The sequence below is a fragment of the Pollicipes pollicipes genome, unplaced genomic scaffold, assembly GCF_011947565.3.
Source record: "Pollicipes pollicipes isolate AB1234 unplaced genomic scaffold, Ppol_2.1 Scaffold_3087;HRSCAF=3621_pilon_pilon_pilon, whole genome shotgun sequence".
In the NCBI taxonomy this organism is placed as follows: Eukaryota; Metazoa; Arthropoda; class Thecostraca; order Pollicipedomorpha; family Pollicipedidae; genus Pollicipes; species Pollicipes pollicipes.
The window spans coordinates 29,820,924-29,835,697 of record NW_023596225.1 but is presented as its reverse complement, the minus strand read 5'-3'; the positions used below and the strand labels follow the sequence as shown (position 1 = coordinate 29,835,697).

Here is a 14,774-nt window from a genome sequence, read left to right as displayed (position 1 = left end):
CGGTGTGTTTGAAGGCTTCTCACAGGGTTCATGTATGTGCCCGAACATTGTGAACTCGTCATACTCGTCAAAGGTTTCACAGGGCACATGTATGTGTCCGAAAATTGAAAACTTGTCGCATTCGCCATCAGATTTGTTTGCGGCGCTAACTTCAGGGCCAGCTGCTGACAACACGATATGCTGACACTGCAGGAGTGAGCGAACTGACCCATCACGTGCTACATGATAATGTACGCCGGCTGCATGCGTGGCGAGCGATTAATTTGGATGAGATTTGATATACACAAGACAGAACTTCAGCTCTTTTTTCGGGGTTATGAGTAAAACGCTTTAATGGTGAGCTAATGTCGTCTTTTAAGTCACCTTACAACACGCCACACAACCTGAACACCCCGCACGTCAGGTGATGTGTTGGTTAAACAGCGTTTAGTGGGGCGTAATGACTTTGTTTACGGTACTCGATGTGTCGCGCTGTGGGCGTCCTCAACAGGGTGAGCAAACCGACCTCGAAAACATCCGGATATGTTCACTGTGTGGCTGAGTCCCAGGTGCATGACTGTTGAAAAAAGGGGAGGTGTTAATTGCGTACGGAGGCGTCGCGGTGTCTGGGGAAATGGAACGGTTAATCCTGTTTACGAAGCCTAATTTATCGCGAGCATGGCACGGGTTTTACAGGAATTGTCAGAGTCGTGGGGGGGGGGGCGTGTCCGTCCCCTCTCCCTGTCCCTCTGCCCACGACGGCGTCAGTCCTAATTACGCAGCGCCCACGGTACCTGAAACCATTCTGCGACATATTGCGACGGTGCATGTATAATAAACGGCCTCCCTCGCCTCCCAGCCGTCCAGGGGCGCACTTTGCCCGGTACGCCGTCGCTCAGGAGAGAACGGCTGATACCGTCCCCACCATTGAAGGAAATTGAACAATTAACTTGCTATAGGCTTGGGTTCATGCTGTCAAGCCATAGGTTAATTATTGCGTTGGAAATTTCGGACTTTTAGTCATCTGTCTTAGGTGTGTTCAACACTTCCGCCCAGCGCTGATAAAGCCTTGTTATTTTTAGAACTCTTGGTAGACACACCCGAGCGCACTTAATGCGACGCAGCTCTGCATTGTTTTGAAGTACCTGGCCGCCGCTGCGTTTTGAATTCGTCGCTGTTTATTTTGAGCATTATCTTGATTTCACAGCTCTAACGCTGGTTATCTTTGCTTGCAAAATCATCAAGATTGTTCCGTTGCGTTAAAAGATTGGATCCAGTGCATGGAATGGCGTAGCACGTCCACAACATAGCCGAAAAGTGTCGAGCTTCCGCGTTGCTTTCGCATCCGACATGGGATCTCATTCTGCCGTGCGGAAATTTGGTGCCTGTGTGCTTATTATATTCGTGTGGGGCCAGTCTGAAGGTGAGTAATTTTGTCGCATTTAAGGTGTATTTGGGGCGCCAAACAACGAGGCGGTTGTGGTGCATCGATACCCAAATTCCTAATACGCATTCAGCTCAGTCTGAATGTCATCAACCAGGTTGCACCTGTTAATCTATTGAATATAAGTAACGTGAATTTATCGACCTCAACCTGGTCTGGAAAAGGTGGCAGACCATTTAATATGATGTTGAGAACAGGTCCAATACTGCCCCATGAGGCAGATGGCTTTTTTATTTGGAGGTTTTTGGTCTTTGGGTTGCCCTTATTGTTATGGAATGGCACATCTTTGGTTTTAACCATCACACATTTTCTGTTCGCATGTGATCTGTACCCTGGTCCAGTACCATATCCATTATGTGATCAGATATCACCCAAAACAGTTTTCCATGCCTGTGCACTCAAAGCTGTAAGACCTACCCCAAATTCTTGCCCCAACCCTGCCCAACAAGATATCTTAAAATCTGCCACATTCCATACATTGGGCCTAAATTGCAGCTGTGACATGTGACATGAATATTCACCCATCATTGTGGGGATATTCACAGCTCATTGATGATTATTGTGGTTGGACTGGTCTTGTGGCATAAGTGGCAAACCACCAGGTACTTCACTTAGGCATTATAATCATTATAAATCTCTAGTCACAATCAGAATGCACTTCAAAAGTACCTAATTTTTCATCCTGAAACTGCAATGGAAGGTTTGTTTTCAATAATGTTGAATAAAATAAAAGATATCTGTGATTGCATAATATGAAATATGTATGTAAGGGTATATGATGTTAATATTCAAGGATTATCAGCAGATAGATCCATCTGTTCACTGCTCACCAGTCTCTCTGTGTCTCTGCAGGCCTACTGGCCCCTGTGAGTCTGTAAGCTTATGGTTCTCTCTATGAATGCCTCTGTGATGGCCCACTGGTCTCACTGGCTCACTGGCCTCTATCAAAGAGCAAGCTTTTGTCACTCAGAATAAAAATGGAAATGCTTTTCTGTACCTAAAATTTTGAGTTTGCATTTTTGGGCAGGACATTTGGTCATAATAACTATCCTGGAAAGAACCTAAAAATATTATGTTTGGTTCAGTGTATCTCTGAGCAGCACAAATAGTGTAAACTATTAAACTGGTTTAGCTAGTGAGCTACTATTTGAATTCCTAGACTATCATGATACACTAGGGTATATCATTATGTTCACACCACCACTGCCTTGATGTCACCCAGTATCACATTTTCAGTTCTTTCTGTTAGTCTGGTTTTGTCATTCTGATCATTCAATTCATTAATGTCCTAGAGCTAACCTTGGCTAGTATGGATATGTCATAATCACAGTTCTGTCCAATATTAAGGCTCAGTTATGAGAATAATTGTGGTCAAACTGTATGACACCAAGAGTTCTATTTGTGTCCTGAGTGCAGTGGCATCAACCTTGTGCTACCAAGCAATGCATATTTGCTTAATTGTGTTCAAAATGACCAATTGCTTTTGCAGCATTGTTTGCTGGTCACATAAGATGGTGCACGCTGAACATCTATGAGCAAGAAAAATGTTCAGATTTCAACAAGACCCTGATTAAAGAAAGCTACAAGTTTGGATTCAATGCTTTTTCAGTGGAATGTGTGCAGGTAAGTGTGACATTTAAATTAATATTGAATTTCACCCATATCTGATTGGTGTCATGTCAAAGGTGGTTTTGATAAGTTTTACCTCAGTGTCAGGGAGATAGTTTGTTTTCAAAATGAGTTGGAGATGCTGAGCAGTGGGAAATGACAAAGCATCCCTCCAAATATGCTGGCAATCTGGTGTGTCCTTGGACATGGCCCGTCTTGTAACCAGGAAGCTGCACCCCTGCTTGGCACACACTATGCAAATAATTGTTTCATGAGTAGTCAGATACAAAGTTGGCTGATCAACCTTGTCATGGTGTTTGTTTGGTAGCAGCTAAAATAGAGGAACCAATATCTCTTGCAATCTGATCTACTAGGCCAGTCAAGTTTCACTTGTGGTCTATAAGAACATGTTTGGCTCAAACAGTCAAATCTTGCCTAATTGTCGTAATTTGCAGATGTTGTTGCAATACTGTTGACAGGCTCATCCAGCTTTAAACAATGTGGATTACTAAGTGTGGGCACAGTGTCTGCTCCTCCAATGTTCCAGTATTATCACAAGTTCCCCTTTCCTATCTGATAAGCACAAAAATGTAGACCTTTCCAGTCATAACTGAAACCAGAGGAGGAATCTGGGCTGTCCAGATCCTGCCCACCATCTGTACAGTAACAATTTGTGGTTTCTGATTGAGGAGAAACCATACAATGGGTAACAATGGGGGGGGGGGGGGGGCTGTGTGCAAAAAGCCATGTGCCATGCCTGTATGCTCAAGCCATGGCTCTGTCCATTTTGGAGTGTTTTTAAGAACATGTCAGATCTTGGCACCCAGAGTGGAGGGTGACGTGAGACCAGCCGCGCCTTTACCGCAGCTGTTAATATGTCTTTGTTTACTATTGCGCGTCAGGGAAACCAGAAGTACTGGGCTCGATTCCCCGTGGTACCCGTCCCTCTTGCCAGGGTGAGAGGCAGGCGACGCCAGCTACAGCCCACTACCAGTAATCAGATGGTTATCAGCTAATGACACCCTTTCCGGGAGCTCTCTGGGACACAAGATATTGTGGTCTGAACTTAGAGACAAGTTGCCACGAAAACTTCGAGGTGTTTAGTGGTGTGTGATCATTTTACCCAAAATGTCTGCATTTTTATCATAACAGAGAAAATAAAAGCAATGGTCCCAACAGCTAAAAGTGTACATCACAATGCATCACCAGTTTGTTTTTTTGAAGTTGCTACACTTAGCTGGACTCAGTCAATTTCCAAGCAGCGCTATTTGTGAAATACCACCTCAGTGGGCCCCAAGGAGCAGGCTAGGAAGCTGCCATGAAAGGTGGCATTTTCAGCACTTTGATTCGCCCCATTGGTGTGGGCTGCGAAACGCGTTTGGCTCCGTTTGGCTCCGGCGTTTGGCATTATCTCCAGGCGGACTGGGAGCGCTGGCGTTCTTTATCGCCTCGCTCGGCCATCGCCGCGCCAAGCGCCTCACTGGCAAATTGGGACACATTTGAATAGGCCCGACCACTGCATCAGACGACCCTATGTAGACCTCTGGCCATTGCCCGATTTCATTTCAGCACTTGTAAACAGCTCCCCCCCACCCCCCCCCCCACCCACCCACCCCCCCACACCCCTCATTGTCACTGTATCCTTGAACAGCATGCCAGGCCCACTGGTCCCTGTATTCTTTGACATACGCCCAGTGCACTACCCTGCAGTGTATTGCACTTCATGCTTCCACGATTTTTGTCTGTCAGGGTTTCGACAGCAGCGAGTGTATGCGGATGGTGGACCAGGACCAGGCGGACCTGCTGGTCCTGGACCCGGGCCTCACCTTCATTGCCGGTCGCTTCCATAGCCTGGTCCCCATCATGCAGGAAGTGTATGCAGGTAAGTGAAGAACGTTCCAGTTATACGTGTTATCGAGTCATCAGGGATGATTTCATCAGGACGATGAGCAGTTCGCTTTGCAGGTAGAATGGACAGCTGTTATATTGAGGCTTCTGCCATATGAACTACTGAAGCCAAGAACTGTTATCGGGGCTATTCGTCATTAGCACTTCTGAATATTAAATAAATTGCTGTGGTTTCGGAGGTTTGTCGCATTTCGGGCGGGATTCCTGGGACACAGTGCTGACCTATGGTCGCCGCCGGTGCCCGCGCGCCCTCACGGCCGCTGGGTGCCGGGCCGGCCTCGGCGCTCGTGCCGCGGCGCGCGGCCGCGGCGCTGACACTGCCCCGGCGGCGGCAGACGGCGGGCGCGAGTACTACTCGGTGGCCGTGGTGAAGCGCGACTCGGACATCCGGCGCCTGTCGGACATCCGCGGCAAGAAGGCCTGCTTCTCGGGCGTCGGCAGCCTGGCCGGCTGGGTCATGCCCATCGCCAAGGTGCGACGGCCCCGGCCGCCGGCGGCCCACCCGCCGGCCAACCCCCACTGACGGCAGGCTAGACTGGAGACGACATGCTGCGGAACGTGTGGATTCTGTGGCCCTTGGTGTCGATGCGGACATGTTACCGTTGGGGAGGAGAAGGTGGTGCTCTGACCGGTCTGTCGTAACCGATCATACTGCGAGCCTACGTTGGAAATTTGCGTTGTGCTGTTTATTCGTACATGCATTTACATGCATTACATGCAGTACATTACATTTGCATGCATTACATGCAGTACATTTTGTCGTACACGCAATCCTGTGAACTGGTTTCAGAGCCGTTTCAAACGTCTCATGTAGTACACATGTTTTGTCCACCGGCGGCATAGTTGGCGGAGGACAGAGGGAGATGCTGGCTGGTGTCGACAGTCGTGTTGGTGTTGTGATGGTGACGGTGACATCCGCTTCGGCAGCTCATGTCCAAGGGTGAGATGAGCATCGCCGACTGCAACAACCACGTCAAGTCTGTGTCGGAGTTTTTCGGGGAGAGCTGTGCTGTCGGAGCGCTGACCACCCAGTACAACCCGCTCGGTACGTGGACCCCGCCCCGGCTCCGGCTCCGGCTCCGGCTCCGTGGCCCGTTCGGCCGGCCGGCCCCCGCGCCGCGTGCTACTGATCCAAACGCCCGGGCCTCGGGTGTGCGGTGTCGTCGCCTGACACGGGACCCTCCTCATCGTGCCATCCCTGCTGTCGATCTGGGACGTATCTGTTGTGATGGGGGGCAGAAAGGCAGCGGCAGCCCAAGCGTCGCGTGTCGAACCCCGTGCTCTCCAAGTGTCTGGGTGCTCTGAGTAGGGCGCCGGTCCTCCCACGCCGTTGGCCTAACTGCGGTGAAGCGGCCCGCCGTTCTCAACACCTACGTCCGCTCCCCGTCAGGCGACAACTCCAACAAGCTGTGTGACCTGTGCGGCGCCGAGCAGCCGGGCCAGAAGTGCACCGACGCCGACCCGTACGCCGGCACCGAGGGCGCCTTCCGCTGTCTGGTGGAGGGCGGCGACATCGCCTTCGTCAAACACTCGACGCCGCGCGAGATGATGAGCGCCGGCCTCCGCAAGGGCACCGGCGTCCGCCAGGCGGGCCAGCAGGCCATCACCAGCACGGCCATCCCGCGTGAGTGGCGGCCGCTCGGCCGACGCGCCGGCGATCTCCGGCGCGGCGGAGCGGGCCGGGTGGAAGGGGGTGCTAGGACTGCCGGATTGCTCGTTTGGTGGCTTTCATTGCCGCGGGATGGAGTTACGGTACGGGTGATTTTCATAGGCGCTCGTGGAACTTTTCATGCCCCGATGGGACCAACGTTTTGCCAGCAGTCCAGCGAATCGAATGTCTTTTGGGGGGGGGGGGCGGGGGCGGTGTTTGATGACGGCACCGCCAGCTGGCGCGGTGCCACCCCTCCCCTGCCCCCGACGTAATGTGTCGCCTTCTAGTTTGGCAGTCTCGCACCTCGGGCGACTCCGACGTGACTGTGTGCGTGCTCGTCGTCCCGTGGACGCGTTCACATCCGCGACGCCAGCGAACCGAACCAGAGCCTTGGCCAGCGCCTTAAAAAAGTCCGGAGATGAGGGCAGGGGATTCGAGTCGCACTAAGCGACCCCCGGTGTCGACCGGAGCCACCCCGGACGGGTCCACGTCTGAGCCGGGGGCGCCTCCCAGCGGTTGTGACGCCGCGGCGGCGCCGTTGCAGCGGACCTGGACGAGACGATGTTCGAGCTGCTGTGTCTGGACGGGAAGCGGGCGCCGCTCGCGGAGTACCTGCGCTGCAACTGGGGCCGCATTCCCAGCCACGCCGTGCTGACGTCGTCGGCGCGGCCGCGCGAGCTGCGCATCCAGTACCAGCGCTTCCTCAAGGTGAGCGCGACCGGGGTCACGGCCGGGCGGGTCGCCAGCGCCCGTGGCGACGGGTCTGATGCTCGGGACACGGCCGCGTTCGGAGGTGGCTTGATGAGCGGGGCTGGGTCTGTGCCGGGACGTTGGTGTGGTGCGAGTCGTTCAGCGCTTCACGACATCTGAGGGATCACGGGCGGACGCATGCGCGCACTGTCGGCCACACATCACCACATGGCTTGGCGGTTCTGGCGTCGCCGTGGACGCGAACAGCCTCTGTATGAACGTCAGTGTCGAACGTACTGTCGCACTGTGCCCTTATCAACGCATACAGCAACAAGTACCTATCGTCGCCCGTCGCCCGTCGTGGCGTCAGCCGGGCGCAGAGCCGGCGCGCGGGCGTGCGGGACCGGCGGCGTGCCGCTGACGGCGGCCGGTCCGTTCCGCAGGAGGCGGTGAACCTGTACGGCTCGCCCTCGCCGACCACGCCCGATCCGTACGGCGACTTCCGCTTCTCGCTGTTCGAGTCCTTCCGCTACGGCGTCCGGCCGAACCTGCTCTTCCAGGTGTGTGTCGGGCGGAGACGGCGGACGATGCTTAATACCGGCAACAGCCACCGAGTCCAGATACGTTCCAGTGGACGAGCATATGACAAAATGGCATGCACAAAGTAACCAGTGCAGCGATCATGTTGGGATGTGCTAGGACGTCGGCTTTCGTACGTCGTTTCGTTCGTCGTTTTACGACGTACGTTTCGTACGTCTTTCGTACGGCTTTCGTTCGTACGTCGTGATCAGTCATGCCTGATCAGGCAGAGTGCTTGGCTGCTCCGAACGGGACTCAGGTCAGGTATCCACTCAGCCCGTTTGCATTAGTGCCACGCAGGCCCCACATACCCGCCGGGCTGTGTAATCGTAGTCGCATCTCTGAGCATTAGGGCTATCTAAATGTATGTCGTCCCCGGGACGTTCCGGGGAAATGCAATTTCTCGTACATCCCGGGCGATAGCGGGTCAAGGCCGCGGACCCTGCTGACACCGCCGGCCCCGATGGCACCGCTGACGCCCGCTGACTGCGCCGTCGGCAGGACTCGACCGTGTCGCTGTACCCGATCAAGCACGACGACCAGCTGTACCTGCGCTACCTGGGCGACGCGTTCACGCCGATCATGGAGGTGCGCTCGTGCCCGGTGCGCGCGCTCCGCCTCTGCGTCACCTCGCACGCCGAGCAGATCAAGTGCAACCAGATGCGGGTACGTGCCGGCCGTTGGGGGCGACCTCCATACTTTTGGGGCGAATGCTGTACGATGAATGTGACGTGAGAAAATTAATGTGAAGGTGGAAGGAGGTGGTGTGCTTTGTGGTCTGGTATTCACACTGGTAGCTTTCGTATACGATACCAGTGCAATGTACTTAGAGATCAAGTCCGGCTACTTACTACGTAATTGTTGATTGCTATGACACCATTTTGTGCCACCATTGCCTTTTGGGAAGAGGGGCCTCCTGCGCATGGCTGTTGTGTGCAATGCTGTGTAATGATGCTTCCATATGAAACCATGATGACTTCACAAATGACGCGCGTTGAGCACATCCTCGCTGGCGGCGTTTCTCACGGACCCACGTGACTTCCCCAGCAAGCGCTTCGGGCCCAGCTGCTGAAGCCGGAGCTGATCTGCTTCCGGGGACACAGCACCGTCGACTGCATGCGGGTCATCAACAGGGGGTCAGTGCCGCCTCCCAGGTCGCGTTCGCTCGCGCTCTTGCCGCCTCAGCATTGTGCAGTCGCCCAGTTAAGCGCGGATGGACGTCCCAGTTTGGGAGTCACCTTCCGCTCCAGCTGAGGGTGTTATGTTATGGCCGTTCTCCGTGGCGTAAATCAGCCGCAGCGCCTTCGAGCGGTTCGTGGACGAGTCGCTCGGTCAGCCTTGATGGCTCCGCTGGGGTGTCGGCGCGACGTTTTTGCTCATTATTGGATGTGATCATTCCATTGAGCTACCCCTACGTGGTCCGCAGTTTGGCCGACATTGTGATGCTGGACCCGGGCGACGTCTACACGGCCGGCATGCGCTTCAACCAGGTACCCATCATGAACGAGGTGTACGACAAGGACAAGTCCTTCTTCTACGTAGTGGCCGTCTCCAAGGAGACTGACCTGGACACCGACCTGCTCTACCTGAGAAGTGAGTGGCATTGCCGGTTGGCTCAGTTGTCCTGCCGGCGTGCCGGGAGGGGGGAGGGCTGTTGTGCCTGCCCGGCTGTCCAGGTGCAGATGGTGCGCTCGTATCAGCATCTATGGCTCATTGTGGAGTGAAACACCAAAAATGCCTGCTCACTCGTTCTCACTGATGCCTGACGCCCCCCCCCCCCCCGCCCCTCCCCCGACGCGCAGACAAGAAGACGTGTCACACGGGCGTGATGGACGGCGCCGGCTGGGTGATCCCGCTCGCCTACCTCATCTCCAACGAGCGCATCCGCGGGTACGGCTGCAACTCGGTGCAGGCGGCGGCGCAGACTTTCACCAAGGCGTGCGCGCCCGGCGCCCTCAGCAGGTGCGTCGCGAGGCTCGAGCCCTCACCAGCTGTCCGGGGACAGGGCAGGACCTGCTGTGCGATCTGCCTCCGCTGTGAAGCTCCTCCCCCCCCCCCCCCCCCTTGTGCCTTTGGATGGTTTGTCTAGTATGATGTTTATGTGTACTGCTGTGAGTCCTTGGCATGTTCGCTGTACGCGTTTTTGCGTTCCCCAAAGCAGCATAAGTATTGTTGGACGTCATATGGCTTCACGTAATACCGTAGCGTGTGAACTCCTGTCTTGTCAGCCGTATTTGGCCTCTTCAGCTACCGACAGCGTTACGGATCGTAACGTTGAGAATTGTAAAAACTCAGGCGTCGCGAACATAAGCAAACATGATTATTAACGATGCTGAGGTGATGTCCGCTTCTTTATCATGTTCCGCTTGCAGCGACTATAACTTCGGCTACACCTGGTACAACCTGTGTCAGTTGTGCCACGGCTCCAGTGGGAACTACTGCTCCCGGGACGCCTCGGAGGGGTACTACGGCCACACCGGTGAGGGGTGCCGCGCCCGGCGGCGGCAGAGGAGGGGTACTTTGGCCACACCGGTGAGGGGCGCCGCGCCCTGGCGGCGGCAGAGGAGGGTACTATGGCCACACCGTCAAGGGGCGCCGCGCGGCTGTGGCCGGGGAGGGGTGCTACGTGCGCCGCGCTCGGTGGCGGCCGAGGAGGCGCCGCGCCTTCAGAGTGCCTCCGTCACGCTGCATCGAGCGGTGCCGTCTCCCGGCAGCCTGTCGCGTCATGCGGGCTTGGCCTCGACGCAAGCCTGACCCGGCGTAAGGCCCAGCTTGAAGTCGTCCCTCTGCGTACCGTTTAGTAAAGACTGCGGAGGGTCAGATCAGGTCAGCAGATGTGTACGTTCTGTGTGCTGGTGGAGTATGCTGCTTACGTTTGCATCTGCTATAGAAGTGTTGCCTCCAGCGACCTAGGCTGACCCTCTTCACGCTCCCGCGTAAGGTTCATGTCTGATCAAACGCGGAGTGAATGTGACGGGGAATTATGACGTCAACATCCACAGGTCTGGTAGAACGTAAGTCAAGTCCCTCGGAAGTCGTGATCTGTGTGCTGTCACCAGAACACTTCATCGCGTGTACGCGGGCAGGCAGGCAGGCAGGCAGGCAGACGCATTCGAGAGTTTACCCTTTCGACCATCTACACTCTCACGGCTGGGAATCTGTGGGCTGGGCGTCGCTGACATGCCTCTGAGTGTGCTCCGTCGGGCTGTGCCGTCTCGCCGTGCTGCACGCTCACGTGGTGACGCTGCGGCAGGCGCGTTCCGCTGTCTGGTGGAGGGCGGCGGGGACGTGGCCTTCGTCAAGCACACCACCGTCCAGGAGAACTGCGACGGCAAGCGCCATGAGTTCTGGGCGCGCAACCAGCTGACCGCCGACTACCAGCTGCTCTGCCGTGACGGTACGGTACCGGCTAAACGAGCAACTGCTCTGCTAGAATGGTGTCACCAGGTGACCGAGCAGCTGGAGCGGCCGCTCTGCTAGGTTATGTCACCAACTGACTGAGCAGCTGGTGACAGTGTGATTGACCAACTCACCAGGCGGTTGCTCTGCTGGGGTGGTGCGTCACCAGCCGGCCAGACGATTCTGTCGGGGTTGACTGGTGTTCACCTAGCGAGAAAGCTGGTCACTTGAATATAAAGATAGATGCCTGAAAAGAAAATGTGATTATGCCCCCAGTTGTGGTGAAGATCATTGTCGGCTCTGCTGCTTGCCGTGGCTCGCGGCTCGCTTGGCGGCTCCGTGACTGTCGTGCCCTGCCCTGTACAGGCACCCGTGCCCGCATCCAGGACTACCCCACGTGCAACGTGGGCCGCGTGCGCACCAACGCCATGGTGACGCGCGGGGGCGAGGCACTGAACGAGACCGAGATCAACACCATCCTCAACCTGTTCATGCACGCTCAGCAGCACTTCGGACAGAAGTTCGGCGACGAGTTCAAGTGAGTAGGGTCGGCCCGCCTCAGTGGTGAGGATGATTTCGGTCTTGGAGCTGTCTTCGGCGTGGTGGGGTGGTGTGCGTGCTGGGTGCATTTCTGACAGATTTATGATGATTTTCGGGCTGTTCTTTTGGCAAGGTTCGCACAGTAATCCAAACCAGTTGCATGCGTCTGGACATGTCATTAAGAGGTAGGAGAGCTTTGTCATTATTATTCGCCATGTGCCCCAATGGATCGCGAGCTTAGGGAAATACTGGTATTTTGTTGTAACGTCTATTCTCCGCCAGTCGGCCCGCACTGCCGACTGGCGGAGAATAGTTTCCTACTTGGCTGCCTCGAATGTATCAATGTGCGCGCTGATTCCTGGGCTACATCCGCGATCCATGCTGAAAATATGCTGCCGGCCTGATATCAAAGGAGAAACTCGAATGATTGTATTCGTGTTGTCACGGATGTAGTGCGACCGGCGCCCGTGGAATGCGCTGTCGCGGCAGAATAGCAATTTGGTCGCTTCATCTTCCTCTGACAATGTGTGGAGGTGTGAATGCTTTCTAGACCTTATCGCCATCAGCATCATGAAAAAAATGAAAGAGATCGAAACTGGAACTGCACAGATTAGTAGTGCTCTTCTCCTGACTGCTCGACTCCCATTACTTCGGTTCACCAGATCTGCGACAGCCAATTAGCTATTGTGCGGGGTGTGAAGGCGAAATACCTCTGAAGGTATGAGATTTGTGATACTAGTACGAGCGGGCACTTTGAGGTAGCGTGCTAGTTCTGGGCTGTGATAGGGTTGACGAGGTCAGCCGGAAGGAAAGTGTCTGTTCTTAACGGAGACGGCAACTCGGAGAGGGGCGGCGAGTCACAATTTTCACGAGGGCAGTGAGAGCAAAGGTGGCCGTGATTTGCCCGCGCGAGCGGGTTGAGCACGGTAGACTCCCCCGCACACGGTGTTCTCCTCCGGTCTGGCGGCCCCGGGGCTGACCTTGCCGTGTCATGTTGCAGCTTCAAGATGTTCCACTCGTCTGAGCCGACGGCCGACCTCATCTTCTCGGACGCGGCGCAGCAGCTGCGGCCCATTCCCAAGGACGAGCGCAACTACAGAGCCTACCTGGGTCAGTGGACGCGCGAGAAATGCCAAGTGCTGTGTAAATGAAGCGTGGACTGTGTGGTGGAGACGCTGAAGGCACGGCTCTCAGCGCGTGACCACTAACTTCGCCAGCTGTTTGGATACGTTGAGACGGAGCTGGTGTGGAAATGAACTGGCAGACGGTCTCCTAATCAGGGGGACTGAGCTCCCGGGCCAGTCACGAGACAGCGTGAGATGGTGACAGTATTTGGACCGTATGCGTGTGACACCGTGCGCTGCCTGCCTCCGGATTGCACATTATGGGCGCATGTTTACGGCTTCATACTGTGCGGTTGTCGTGTTTTGTATTCTCATCATGGCTTTGCAATGATTCGGTACAGCGTGTGGCGCAGCCGGGCACGGCAGCCAATATTGAGGCGATTTGTGCCACTGTTTATTTCACGAACGAATGCGGTGTTTGTCTGTGCACCTTATCACTGCACATGGTTTGGTCTGTCACGGAAGTAGCGCGTTCAGCCATGAAAGGTGTTCACGTGCTCTCCTTCTCGGCAGGCAAAAACTTCCTGGAGGCACGCGCTGTGGTGGACTGCCGAGCCGGCGCGGCGTCCCTGGCCGTCTCCCTGGCAACGGTCGCTGTGGCGGCGGCCGCGCGCCTTCTGGTGTGACGCGCGGCTGAAGCACATCTCATCTGTACATTGTCGTACCCGGGGACAGGACACGCCAATCACACAGTGCAACAGTGCAACCGTCGTCCGTGAAGTGGTGGATAGCTGTTAGGAGAAGCGGCGCACGCGACCGACTGAGGATCGGAATCTCGGACCGTGTGTGACTCGGCGCGCGGGCCCCGCTGCGCTGTCCGAGGAGGCGCCCGCCGGCCTGTCCAGCGGCTGTGCAGCTCGGGTCCTGGGGTCGTCGGCGTTGGCCCAGCGAGGCGGCCGCCTTGGCGTGCCTGAACACGATCCTCAGATCCATTCGGCCGGCCGTCTTTGTGGTGGTGACGGTCAGCCGTCGGTGGTCGTGCGGTTCGGCTCGCCGTGTTGTCATCGTCGTGTGCTTCGGACCGGGACGCCCCGGTCGCCAGATGACCGCTCCTCACCCGGACCTGGTGCCCGCGTGGTCGAGCCGCGGCGTGCACAGCTGGCTCGAGTCGCCGCAGCCGCTCACTGGCTCGCCACCCGTGCATTGCCTTGCGCTCGCCCCAGATCTGCGCAAAGATCGGAAGCAGACGGCTCAAACGTGACGGAATCCGTAGCTAGTGTGTGATGCGCACGGCTGGGCAGGGCGTGCGCCCAGTGTACGGGCCTCTGGATGTGGCTGCACCGATACCACGCCGTGGACGGACGACGACGGCACTTTCGAGTCAGAGTCAATGTCATTGGTGAGCGCTGGTCTGACTGTGCGCACCAGCTCGCGGGCCCCGGGCCGGCCGTGCTCTGCGCCCGTGGGCGTGGTTGCAGCAGGCCGGCCAGAACGCGAGGCGCTTTGCTGGTCACGTTCTCCGGCAGGATCGTACCCGGGATCTCGGCTAGGACAGTAGGCTCACGTGTGGCTCCAGAGCAACGCTGCGCGCGCTTTTTGCTGCAGAGATCATGGTTTTAGGTCGTATGTTTTCAACAGTTACATCGAAGCAAGCAGGCGTCGTGGAGCCTCGAGGAAATATCCACAGCTGAAAGATATGTGAACTGCACATATTAGTTTTGATGCGCCTACCTCCGCGCCTGCTTGTCGGATGTATCACTGTAGCATATATTTTGTATGGACTCTTTTCACCGGCGGTTGCTTGACACGCCTAGCATATTGCACGTCGGCATAGCGGCCTGCTTTTATTCGTGTAGGCTTTTGCACCTCGTGGCGCAGCGCTTTCTACCAATTGTACCCGGCTGCTATCGTT

General features: G+C 55.8%; 1 protein-coding gene across 1 annotated transcript; it reads left to right on the top strand.

Moving 5' to 3' along the window:
- The first annotated feature begins 1,147 nt into the window (after window positions 1–1,147).
- Tsf2 (transferrin 2) lies at window positions 1,148–14,539 on the top strand. The gene is made up of 17 exons (XM_037238890.1): window positions 1,148–1,402; window positions 2,913–3,046; window positions 4,781–4,913; window positions 5,275–5,411; window positions 5,867–5,984; window positions 6,330–6,563; window positions 7,135–7,298; window positions 7,724–7,840; window positions 8,361–8,525; window positions 8,907–8,995; window positions 9,286–9,452; window positions 9,662–9,821; window positions 10,232–10,338; window positions 11,113–11,256; window positions 11,625–11,796; window positions 12,799–12,908; window positions 13,436–14,539. Exons 1-17 carry the CDS (start codon window positions 1,330–1,332, stop codon window positions 13,546–13,548), a joined length of 2,337 nt encoding a protein of 778 aa, XP_037094785.1. The 5' UTR covers window positions 1,148–1,329; the 3' UTR covers window positions 13,549–14,539.
- Window positions 14,540–14,774: the final 235 nt, after the last annotated feature.